Source organism: Pan paniscus, chromosome 12 (assembly GCF_029289425.2).
Source record: "Pan paniscus chromosome 12, NHGRI_mPanPan1-v2.0_pri, whole genome shotgun sequence".
Taxonomy (NCBI): domain Eukaryota; kingdom Metazoa; phylum Chordata; class Mammalia; order Primates; family Hominidae; genus Pan; species Pan paniscus.
In genome coordinates, this window is record NC_073261.2 from 83,015,847 (window position 1) to 83,028,924 (window position 13,078).

Genomic DNA, 13,078 nt, shown 5'->3' on the forward strand with positions numbered 1-13,078 from the left:
TTTTATTTTCATGCATTATTTCATTTAAACTTCACAACAGCCCTATGAAATGAGCACTCTTCCTTTTCCCCATTTATAGAAGGTACAAACCTAGGTTTACTGACTTATCTAAAGTCACACACTAGTAAGTGTCAGAACTCAGATGTAAACTTAGGTCTGCTGGATTCCAGAGCATGTTCTTAAGTCCCTGTCCTATGTGCTCTGTGATAAAGAACTATGAAGACCCTGTTTCTGTTCTCAGTGTCATTTCAGTCTAGCAGACATGATGATGCCTGAGAGCTACTGTGGGGAAGGTAAGTGAGATGCACTGGCTGCTATGGGAGAGCTAAATATGCAATTGGAGTAGGCAGAGGGAAGGAAGTGATTGATTCTGATCACAGAAGGTACAGTAAAGTTTCACAAAAAAGGTAGTACCTTAGCAGAGGCCAGGCATGGTGGCTCATGCTTGTAATCCCAGCACTCTGGGATGCCAGAGTGGGAGGAGCACTTCAGGCCAGGTGTATGAGACCCTGTCTCTACTTTAAAAAAAAAAAAAAAAAAGAAAGAAAAGAAAAAGAAAATTAGCTAGGCCTGGTGGCACCCAACCGTAATCCCAGCTATTCAGGAGGCTGAGGTGGGAGGATCACTGGAGCCCAGGAATTCAAGGCTGCAGTGAGCTATGATCAAACCACTGAACTCCAGCCTGAGTGACAGAGCGAGACCCTCTCTCTAAACAAAAATGTAATACCTTAGCATAGTTCAGAAGATGAAGAGGAGTTCCCCTCTTCATTACAAGAGTACAGGAGTAAAAGTACAAGGGTAAAAGGACATTACTCTAGTGAGAATGAACTGAAATGTGCAAAGGCACTAGTTGGCTTGCCAAAACATACATAGAAAAAAGATTTTTTGAAGGTAGTATAATCCAGAGCTTCAGCCTGCTGTGTGTCACCCAGCCTTTAGAGATGGCCTGTTAAATAGGGTTGTCTCAACTTTGGGTTGTCAGTAGATGACCATTTCCCAGGAGCTGACAGCTGTGCTGTAGGACAAACAGACCATAATGGCATGGCTGGCATTCTTGAGTAACTTTAGTGAGAGGTTTTAGGGGGTGTGTTGTGGGGGTGGGGTCAGGGTCAGACATAGCTTTTTTGAACTCATCCCAGCTCCGAAGATGCTAACTGCTTGGTTAAGTAGGGGCATCTAGAGCAAGTGGATGGTCCTTTTCATCATTGACAGAAGTTTGGGGCCTCTGTTTTGCATATGGTATAGCCTCACCTGAAAAATAAGAATCAGGGCTGGAGGTGGGCCAGGAAATGGGGAGGAACTGGGGGAATGTTAATTATATTAATGAGGTAGGATGGAAGGGGATATTGGCTGGATCCTGAAGCCATTGGGAGACTTTGAAGCCTCTGGTTCCTGTGACATACAGGGACTCGCCCAGTGCTACTGAGCCTTAAAGTTCCCTCAGTTCAAAAATACCTCCCCAACATTGCCTACAAAGTTTCGTTCAGCCACTCTGGCTTGTCAGATTTAAATGAGGTACCACATATAGAGCCTGGTCTTTAATAAGTGTTCAGGAGATGTTAGCTATTATCAGCATCATCTTCATTGTTCTGCTTCATGGTCTACAAATTAGAGACTGATTGGTTCTCTAAGTTGTTCATACCTCAGTGTGATTAGGTTGAATGTTTGGAAACATTCGACTTTTCCAAGGCTCTGGGGATTTTGAGGCAACTGCGTTGTAAAGTCTTAGAAAGACTGAATTTTGTAGGTAGACAGACCCTAATTAAAATGCAGGCTTTATGCTAGTTTTATGACCCAAAGTATGCTGGGACACCTCACTCTGTTCATCTTAAAATAGGGTTAATGACACTGACCTTGGAATGAAGATTAATGAAATAATTAAAATAGTGTATCAAAAGCACATAGCCAGTCCTGGCACATACTAGTGACTTAATCTCAGTTTCCTTCCTTTTGTCTGGGTGCCCTGAGGGGCAGTTTGGGTTCACACAGGGAAAGGCACAGGCCTGGGAAAGGACTTCTTTCTTGCCAAACCCAAGCGCTCTCTGCCTCTCCCCCGCCTCTCCCCACTTAGGCAGAGCTGGGCATGATCACCTAGACTAGTACTCCCACACACAGGAGTCACACTTACACAGCAGCAGCAGCTTGTGTTTACTTCTCATGGCCTGAGAATCATTGGCTGGTTCTTCTGTCTTCCACACTAGACTGTAGGTTGCTTGTGGCCTAGGCAGTGATTTTCTCTCCAGTTCTCTGGTACCTGACCAAGTGTGTGCTGTGCTAGGTACTCAGTAGATGTCCCTACGGATGTGTGTGGGCAGAGACAGTTTTGCTGATGTATAGCCACTTACCTTTGAAACCGTTCAGAAAAAAAGAACAGATTGTGAGAGTAGATATGAGAGGAGAACACTTAGAAAAAGCTTAGCCCCCACTCTGTTAAAGGTGGTAAAGTCAGCATGATCTCAGCAGAATGGTCCTTTTTTTGCTGAGAATAGTGCATTCTGAACTCTTCTTGGTTCCTCAAGTGTTAAGTCCAAGTGTGTATTTCACCCTCATTTGAAGATCCTTCATCTGTTCCAGAAAATTGTCTCAGCTCTGCCTCCCACTTCACTTTTCTGTGCCACTCTTCAGCTGTGAATGTCTGCATGGGTACCACCGATTTGTGATGAGCAGGCTGTATATCGCCTCTAAGCTGGTGGTTCCCTGTGAGCAGTGTTCTTCACTGCTGTGTCACATGCAGCAGAACACAAACCTGACAGCCACATCGTGTGGTCATTGATGTATGCAAAGGAGCAGCAGGAGGTTCTCCACCTGGGTCTGGGAAACTCCCCCCACAGGGGTTTTGGATGTGTGTCACGAACCTGAAACTGTATGGGAAATTGTGTGCATATGTTCATAAATATATTCCTCTTGTGAGAGAGTCCATAGTTTACATTAGTTTCTGAAATATTTTCATGATCCTTAAAATGTTTTTTTTTAGAAAAAAAAAACAAAAAACCACTCATTTAGAAATTTTCCAAATATGTGTAAATTACAGTTTGTGTTTTTGTTAGCTAGGAGATATTTTTATGCTCCCTTGATTTCCAGGTGTGAGCTACAGGTTGGGTAGCCAGAGAGCTCTGGATCACAGTCTGTCGTGAGCATTGCTTACACTTAGCCCTCAGAGTTTTCACTGAATCCTTCTGAGCTTCATTTTATTTTTCATCTGTTAATTTAGGTTTATAATGCCCTTTTGTCTACAGGGATGTTGCATAGTAAAGAGATCACAGGTGTGCAGGTGTTTTATCAACTGTCAAGTGCTGTATAATTGTGTGATGCAAGTATTCCTATTAAAAATGTATCATGTCTCAGCTGGGCATGGTGGCTCACGCCTATAATCCCAACACTTTGGGAGGCTGAGGCGAGTGGATCACGAGGTCAGGAGATCGAGACCATCCTGGCTAACACGGTGAAAGGCCGTCTCTACTACAAATAAAAAAAATTAGCTGGGCGTGGTGGCAGGCGCCTGTAATCCCAGCTACTCGGGAGGCTGAGGCAGGAGAGTGGCATGAACCCGAGAGGCAGAGCTTGCAGTGAGCCGAGATCATACCACTGCACTCCAGCCTGGGTGACAGAGCGAGACTCTGTCTCAAAAAAAAAAAAAAGTGTCATGTCTCATGTCACACAGTGTCGAGGACATGGTAGGCAGTCAATAAATAAGTGATTAAAATGAACATGGAAAGGGTTTATTGAAGTGAGAGGGCTAGAGGTTTTAAGACACTGGTGTCTGTGTACCTTGCAGATTCTGTGGAGAACCTAGTATTCAGGCCTAGAACATAGCTTAGGGCTATTAGAGGAACTGATTTTCAAGGAATGTTAAAAGTAGAAATGACCTTCGAGACCTTAAGTGTATTTGTTTTATTTTATGGAAGACACTGAGACTTAGAGAGACAGAGGCTATCCGATTTATTTCAGAAGGGCTTGAGACTCTTCCTCATCACTTTTAATAGTGGCCAAAAAAAGACCCTCTTTGCCTTCATATTATCAACATGTTGTCTTACCTTTTTAAAACAGCACAGAATTCACCACATGGTCTTAATTCTCTTATTGGGGCTACTCACAGGCCTGTAATTCTGGAGTATACTGATGCTATTACTGGACACTGGCACAGTGCACTGTAAAAACTTGGAATTTCTGGAGCCCTTCCTTCTTGGAATGTTCTCTTAGACATCATGTCAGACCACTAGGTAGAAAGCATTGCCACCATTCTTAACTGTACTGAGACTCAGAGAGGTTACTGTGACTTGTCCAAGTCACAGAACTCAGTGTCCAAAGCAGCATGAAAATTCAGGTGTTCTAATTTTCTATTCTCATAACCATTAGATTCTAAATGTTCTCATCAGACCCCCTCCCTGCCGCCAGTAGGTGACAAAACAGTAACCTAGAAATTTTTTTTCTTAGTGTATATATATATATAAATTTGTCTATGATCTAATCTTTCCATCTAAAGAATTTGCGATAGAATATTTAACCATTGCTTTATAATGAATGTTACTTACTTAAATATTACTTCAAGAATTGGCTTCTTTTTTGGTAATTGCATTACTTTTTTGAGGAGAGGTTTTGTTTTGCTTTTTAACCTGGTTGTGTGCATTTGGAAACCACCCTAACACAGGGTATCCAAAAGCAGAAAATACTGGCACTTTTCCCACTTTCCATTCTTCCTCTTGTATGGATGCCAGAATCCTTTGGGAAATCATCATTTACAAAAGTCAGGAGCAAAAGGAGGGGCATTCTTTAGTGTACAGTCACTGCTAATTGGAAACTAAACATCTGTAACCATGTCAGAGTTATTTGTATTTGAAAAGAAACATTTATATACAAGAGCCCTTTCGGTAACATAAAACACACTGTAACACAAAGTGTGTGTGTTGGAGAGGTCGGGGACAGACGGAAGGGGAAGCTTCCAACAAATGACTGCCTTACTAAGTGAGGTCATTTGCTAATTAAATTTCAAAACATTTTCAGAGTTGTTTTTTGTTTTTTTGTTTTTTGGTCAAATGAAGTTTCTCCCCGACCCCCACCCTCACCATTTCCTATAGGCCAAAGCAAACATTTTTCTGCATTTGCCAATTACAGATTAAACATTTAATCACTTAAAAAGAATAAGTGAGAAAATGGATGAGTTGTGGAAACTGTCCAGGATGAGTTGTGGGAACTGTCCAGCTACCTACTGTAACCATAGCTCTCTGCTTTCCCACAGATAATGTGAGGTGACCTCTTCTCCATCCTGAAACTATGTGCTGCTGGACCTACCCAATAGACGTAACTGTCTTGGGGGAAAAAGACACATTTTTTTTGAACACCCCATACTTCTTTTTCCTCTTCCCCTGCCTCGCCCAACACCATGATGAAATTCTGCTCAGGCTATTCTATTTGTACAGAAATTGTATCTGTATTTCTGTTGGCATATTAGAATAAATGTTGGTGATAACCTCTAGGGTGTTAGAAACATTGCGATTGTAGGACCCTGTCCCTCTACTTACTGAGCCAACATGGCCATGTAGCCCTAATGGCCTAATTCTTACCAAGTAATTCCTTTGTAAACACAGATTAGTTTTGAAAACAGTCAAGAGGCCATCTCTTTTCCCCTACAGAGTCTACCGTCTTCTGACCTTCCCTATTCTTGTGATCTAAGATATTTCTGTAAGTTGAGTTACCTTTTTAATTGGATGAAAAATCATGAAGTCTTGAGCGTTCTAGTAAAGAACTTAGTTAAGCTGGTACTTAGCATATTGGACTTTCCTCTCAATCAATCAATCTCCTATCTGCGAAGGCTTTAAAGTGCACAGTTTCAACAAAATGGTTATGGCCTTTCAGTTTCTGACTGTTTATGAAGTTGAGAGGCCTTTAGATGACCTGCCTTTACAATGACCTTTCTAGAATCTCAAAATAACTTGTCCAGGACTTTCACTATTTAAGAACTGGCTTTTATTCCAGCTCTTTGGGTATGAGTCAGCCCAGAGTCAAGGATTTGGTGATTTGAAGGTCCATCTCTTGTTCTCTTAACAGTAAGTTCAGACCATGTACTATGCTATTCGTGGCACTCCCCAGTATGGCCTGACCCACTTCTCAGCCTTAACTTTTACTGTTATTCATGAACCTCTGCGTTATGCAAACACATCTACCTACACCTTGAGTATTTTTAGCCTTGCTTTATACCACTTTGCCCCTGGTTGAAATGGCTTCAGATCTTTCTTGGCCTACTTGAATCATGCTTGCTTTCCTGAGTTCCATCCTTCTTCTGATTTTCTATAGTCATAATGTCAAGGTCACTTGCTTCTCACTTTTCCTATACTGTCTCGTACTTTTGGTCATTTTTTCAAATGTACTTTTCCTCTGGCCAACCAAAGTATGGGCTCTTCAAAGACAATGGTGACTGTCTTATTTTTTATGGCACTTATCATGGTGCTTTTGCTTATCATAAATACCCAATAAATAGTTAACAAGTAAGTTGTTTTTTGCTACTACCTGTTTATTGTCTTATTCCCAAGCCTGTCTACATTTAATCTCCATGATAAAGAATTATAGATGCTAGCAATGTTTTTAACCAAAGCAAAGTCACCTGTAGAACTAATGCAGATACAAAACATCATTTGGGATAAGGAGCAGCTCCTGTCTCCCCCTAACCCCTGGATGTTCCAGGCCATGCTAGATAGAATGTAAGTATATACAAAGTCACAGATGTGGAGATGACTATTGAATGGTCTTGTGTTTTTATTTCTCCCCAGGTGTGGTCACTCACCTGTCTACCACTCCCGTGAAATGGCAGCTCGTGCCTTGGTCCCATTTGTTATGATAGATCACATTCCTAATACCATTCGAACTCTGTTGTCCACACTCCCCAGCTGCACTGACCAGTGTTTCCGGCAAAACCACATTCATGGGACACTTCTCCAGGTAAGTAAAGTTGCTTTGTGTGACTTCTGTCGAACACCATAAGATGAACTTTGGTTTCTTATGTACTGTTAGCTGGTGAAGATTTGATACACAGCCTCTTAACTTTATCTGTAGAACTTCTTTTTTTTCTACTTCTGAAAGATCAGGTATCTCCTAGTTATACTTTTTTCATCCCAAATATCACTACAGTGTTACATTGTGATTCTCTTATATTATCTTTTGCAATACATCCTGTGTTTTCTGCAGTATACTTTCTCCCACTTGGCCTCACCTCTCTGAACCAGATAAAACTTTGTCTTTTCCATCAAGTATGCCTGCAAAACATTCTGGGCTACTACCTATTCCGAGTGAAACTGAAAGCATTCCTTGAGAGAGGTTAGCCTGAGAGGCACAGGAAGAGCCGTACACATCAGGGAGAGTTTGCCCTGTGGCACAGCACCTTAGTACGTGGAAGTATTGAACCTTTCCTGTTTTCTCTGTGCTACCAAAAAAACTTATTACTTTGAATAAATGTACAAGTTTATTGTTTTTAACCTAACATTTCTTCTAGAAAAGAATAACATACACAAAATAAATGAGAAAGAGACTTTTTACTGAAACTGCCCTATTTCAACCCTAACTTGAGGACAGGTAGTATTGGTGAGGTCTCCTGTTCAAATGGCTGCTATAGTGCTCATATAGGCATGCGGTTAGGGGTGGAAAATAAATGTCAGGTCATGTTCCCGGTTTATGAACAGAGTTGAGAGATGGCCTTGAGATCTCAATACATGTTATAAGCCTGAGATCGACACTGCTGACATGGCAGGCAGTGTGTGGAGTGATTAACAAGGTGAAACTCTGGAGCCAGACTGCCTGGGTGTGAATCTCAGATCTACCCCGCATTACTTATACATCCATGTCTTCATTTTTGAAATAAGGATAATAGTAGCATATACCTCATAGGGACTTTGTGAACCCTAAGGAAATTAATACATACAACATGCTTAGAATAGTGCCGGGTACACCACAAGATATATAGGCAGTCATCATTGTTATTATTATCATTAATTTTAATAAACCTATACTATAATGAAAACTAATTATTTCATAACTAATTCCCCCTAGGTAATAAGAATGCAAGATAGAACTATCTTTTTCTTTTTTCTTTTTTTTTTTTTTTTGAGACAGGGTCTTACTCTGTTTCCCAGGCAGGAGTGCAGTGGTGCAGTCTCAGCTCACTGCAAACTCCACCTCCTGCGTTCAAGCCATTCTCGTGCCTCAGCCTCCTGAGAAGCTGGGATTACAAGCAGCCTGCACCCCCGCCGTCCCCACAGTCGCTAATTTTTGTATTTTTAGTAGAGATGGGGTTTCACCATGTTGGCCAAGCTGGTCTCCAACTCCTGACCTCAAGTGATCCGCCCACCTCAGCCTCCCAAAGTGCTGGGATTATGGACATGAGTCACTGTGCCTGGCCGTTCCTTGGTTGTTTTCTATATTCAACAAATATTTACTGAATGCCTACTACATTTCACTGTGTCACAGTCGCAATAGCAGCTAAGTCAGTTTTTGCCTTGAAGGAGCCAAGGACAAAAAAGGACCAGAAAATAGGCAGTCATGATGTAGTGTGCTAAGTGCTGGCTGAACACATAGCAGGGCCACCAGACTTGTCTAGGAAATCGGGGAAAATGTCCCAGAGGAAGTGACATCTAAGCAGAGACTGAAGAAGTTAGCCAAGTAAAGAAAGGGAAGGAGTCTCCCATGCAAAGAGAGCAACATAAAGGCTCCCAGTGGGTAGCCCCCAAGTGGGAACTGCTGGTTTGGGTGGGACTGAAGTTCTAGGTTGGCAGTTTTCAAATTTGTCTCAGGACCTCTTTACACTCTTAAAAGGGGTTGCGGCTCCCAGAGAGTTTTGTCTATCAATATTCAGTTAGAAAGTAAACTTGAGACAGGCTGGTGTGGGGGCTCATGCCTGTAATCCCAGCACTTTGGGAGGCTGAGCTGGACAGATCACTTGAGGCCAGGAGTTCAAGACCAGCCTGGCCAACATGGCGAAACTCCATCTCCACTAAAATTACATAAATTAACTGTGTGTGGTGGTGCACGCCTGTAGTCCCAGCTACTCAACTTGGAAGGCTGAGGCACGAGAATCGCTTGAACCCCAGAGGCAGAGGTTGCAGTGAGCCGAGATCATGCCACTGCCCTCCAGCCTGGGCGGCAGAGTGAGACTCTGTCTCAAAAAAGAAAAAAGTAAACTTGAGAAAATATTAAAACACGAGGACTTACAAGCACATATTGCATTAGTCATCAATATAATGATATCATCACACACCTTGTAGCCTCTGGCAAACTCCACTGTACACTCATGAGAGAATGAGAGTAAAAGAGGAAACTATTTTCTTGGCATCACTTGAAAATAATTTGTCTTGTGGACCTCTTGAAAAGATTGCACAGCCCCAGACTGCAGTTTGAGATAATCTAGTCTGTGTTACATACATTATGGGTCTTAGGTGGTTTCTTTAATATAAACTCTTGAGCACTCATCTCCCTTGAGTTTCCACTACATCCCTGTGATTAGGAGAGGGACAGGGGTTATTGTCTTGGTCTTAAAGATGGACCATTGTGGCTCAAAAATTATCATTTGCTCTGCCTCAAAATTTACATCTCTTGATTGTGTCAGACTCTGCTGCTGCTTCAAAAGAGCAGGGCTGGAATGATGAGGAATATAGAACAGCCTTTTCAAAGTGTGAACTGTATCTGAGTTAGAAGGAAGGCCTAGCTTGTCAAGGGGATCAGCCATCAGGTTTTCTTTACTGAAGATCCACTCTTGGCTGAACTTTATCCAAGTAGTTTGGTTGGAGTTGCTTCTTGGGCTCTCTCACCAGTTGTGCAAATGAGCCTCCCAGCCTTGTTTCGCACACGTGCTACTGGCAGGTCTGGCTGGGTTTCACCAGTCTGCCCAGCAACAAAACATGGTCTTTTGCTCTGTGTCTGGGCTACTTTTGATAGTCTCAAGTTTACTTCTTCTGCTAGATAAAATGTGAAATCCTGTGGAAAGGTTAAAACCCTAGAACCCTGGGGTTGTTGTGGCTGTTGCTCTTGTTCCTAAGTGTTGGTGAGATGAAGGGCTTGTTGAATAAAAGCCAGCAAATGTGGTTGTTGGGTATCATATTCATGTTTGTCAGACAGATTCCTACCTTTATCAAGGTTGGTTTACCCTGGTTGAGAAAAAGAAGTCAAAGGGATGTGGAAAGTCTTTCTGGCATGACCATTTGGGTGTCACACCTGTGTTGTCCTAGTTCTGTCCATCCTGTGGTTCTTTATGGGGAAAGCATAAAGGGTTAAGTTGGGAAGGGCTCTTTTTCTTTTTCCTTTCTACAGCTTATAGATTCCTCTCCACATAAAGCTACCTTTGAAATCATTAAAAAGCCTGCACCTGGAAAAGAGGTGTTAGGGATTGAAAGGAATGATCATCTCCATGGGACCTCCAGAGCCAGCTAAATAAATATAAAGTTGTTATTTTTTTTCAAAAGCAGGAAATCATTTCATAATCAGAAAACAAATTCTTTCACAGAACATTTTCTTGAATTATACATTTTGACTGCTTTGAAAATGTTTACATAAATATATCAAATCTCAGAGTATTTCTATAGTATACCTTGAAAACAAGAAATATGCTGATCTCTGAATTTTCTGGGACTATGGAAGAAAGACTCAAATTATAGCACATGCAAAAAAGAACATGTGGGATTCATTTCTTAATCGTTTTAAAAACCAGAGGTTCATAATTGCTGTGTTGAGATGGTTATAAGTAACACACATTAGAAAAGGTGAGGTTATGCGGCAGATTCATGAGAGCCAGGGGTAAATGACATTAAATCTCAATAAAGGCTAGATAAGAGCCATGGACATTACCTCATTTGGGAACATCACTAGCAGGGCTGCTCTGTCTTTTAAGTAGATTTAACCTTCTGTTTTTGTTGCCAAAACTCTTCATGTTGGGGACTTAACATTATTACTAGGTTACTTATCACTCTCAAGAAATCATATTGGAGTTCAGAAAATCTTATATTGAGGAGGAGCTTGGCCACCAATCATGAGGAAGGGTTTATTCTGATTCTTGGGTACTTAACTCACATTTTGGGTGATTCATAAGAAAATGTATACCATTTGAAATAAGAGTTTGAATTTTCAGTTTTTTCATTTCTTGTCTGTTTTGGGTCTTTTGTTGTTGTTGTTGTTGTTATGTACAAATAAAAGGTGATCTGTTGCTCTTAATTTAGCTCTTTTTTTTTTTTTTTTTTTTTTTTAAGACGGAGTCTCGCTCTGTCGCCTAGGCTGGAGTGCAGTGGCACCATCTCGGCTCACTGCAACCTCTGCCTTCTGGGTTTAAGCAATTCTCCTGCCTTAGCCTCCCGAGTAGCTTGGATTACAGGCGCCTGCCACCACGCCTGGCCAATTTTTGTATTTTTAGTAGAGACTGGGTTTCACCATGTTGGCCAGACTGGTCTTGAACTCCTGACCTCAAGTGATCCCCCCAACCTCGGCCTGCCAAAGTGTTGGGATTACAGGCGTGAGCCACCGCACCCGGCTGAGATAACATATTAAACTCTAAAGCCTGTGTTCCTATTTTCTTTAGAATGTGCTGCCTCTGATGTGAATAACAGCTTTTTATGGCTAAGGAAAATAAACCAAGGGTCCATCTAAAGATATACTTTATCACTCAGTTGCTCTCCTTAAATCTAATTGGGTATGTTATGATACAGTGGAAACAAAGTAAATCTATTTGTGTTATTGAGACAGAAGAAGTCAGTGAAACCCAGGGAAGCTGCGACCTGTGAAAGGTATATTGTACCCTCCCCTCTCCACTCATCTCTCTGTCATCATTTCTCTTTGGTCTTCCATTTAATGCTACTAAATCTGTATCTGGAAATACAGATCCTCCCTTGGGACCTAGGCTATAGCCAAGTCCATAGTTGCCCCACCTTCTATCATCCTTAAGGGTTTGACAAAACCTCTCAAACTTGGGTAACCATAGGAGTTATGGATCCTAGATCTAGGAACTGATAGGACCATGAGAAGGTGGTCAAGACTGAATTTAATTCAGCAGACACTGTAGCTTGCTTACCCTGTCCTAGGCACTGGTGAAAACACAAGGAGTTTGCTTTTGATGCAAACTTAAAGAGAGCTGTGGATTAGAAGCCAAGTGAGCCCTCGGGGACCAGGGATCATATGAGTAACAGAAATGAAGAGGAGACAGAAGATACAATGCCAGACATGGCATCAGGCATAAAAGGAGACTGAAACTGAGGCCATTTCTGCTTGAGTCTGGAGCATCCCAATAGATTCTGTGTTTACTGTAGAGCCAGAATCTTTACGTGATGGGAACAGTAGTGTTGGGCTGGATGGGACACATGAAGACCGAAACTGGAGTAGACTTTAGCATTACCTTTACGGGAAGAAAACCAGAAAACAAAGAAAGAAGTAAAGGTAGGCTAGTTCGGCCAGCTAGTTGTATGAAGGAATCACTGTGCAAGAAGCAGGGATGGAACCAACCGTCCTTCACTCTATTCTACAGACAGGAGCAGTGGAAGCAAGTAGAAAATCAGTGATAGAGGTAACCTTAAGTGTCAACTCTACTGGAGTTTCTTAAATAAGGAAGCAAATGAACATTTGTAGAAAAGATATGTATATATATTTCTGTTAATATTACTGTTACATCAAAACTTGTGATTAAATATAAAAGAATTATTTCCATCTTTTAAAAATGTAACCATATGAGTCAATGTCTTAGTGCTTTAAGAATTTTAATGTCATTTATATTTCTTAAAACTACAAAATTGTGAAACATAAAACGGTCCAGCTGTCCAGAAATGGAACATTTCTTGATAGATTCCATTTGGCGACCTAAGATGTTGGCCGTCTCCATTGTTGTTTGTTTTATGCCTCGAAAATATTATTTCAGAATGGAAAATCAAAAACAAAAGCATGAAACTATGCTGATGTTGTAAGTTATAAATGGATTTCTGGTCTGTGTGCTTTTTTTCTGGAATGAGTCATAATTTAAAGAAAATGCTCACTCTTGTCAGGTGGCCAGATTTATTCTTTCTTTTTGAGGACTTGTGTTAGTGTGAAAGGAGAAAAATCTTAAGTTGCTAGAAAGGTCCCC

At 41.4% G+C, this 13,078-nt stretch overlaps 1 protein-coding gene across 4 annotated transcripts in view; it reads left to right on the forward strand.

Moving 5' to 3' along the window:
• Positions 1 to 13,078, forward strand: part of THADA (THADA armadillo repeat containing) — a 362,591-nt gene that overhangs the window by 190,526 nt on the left and 158,987 nt on the right. For all 4 annotated transcript variants that reach the window (XM_003809126.5, XM_055108026.3, XM_003809127.7 and 1 more), the window contains one exon: positions 6,765 to 6,933. In XM_003809126.5, coding sequence (XP_003809174.3) covers positions 6,765 to 6,933 — 169 coding nt within the window. The remainder of the gene's footprint in view (positions 1 to 6,764; positions 6,934 to 13,078) is intronic.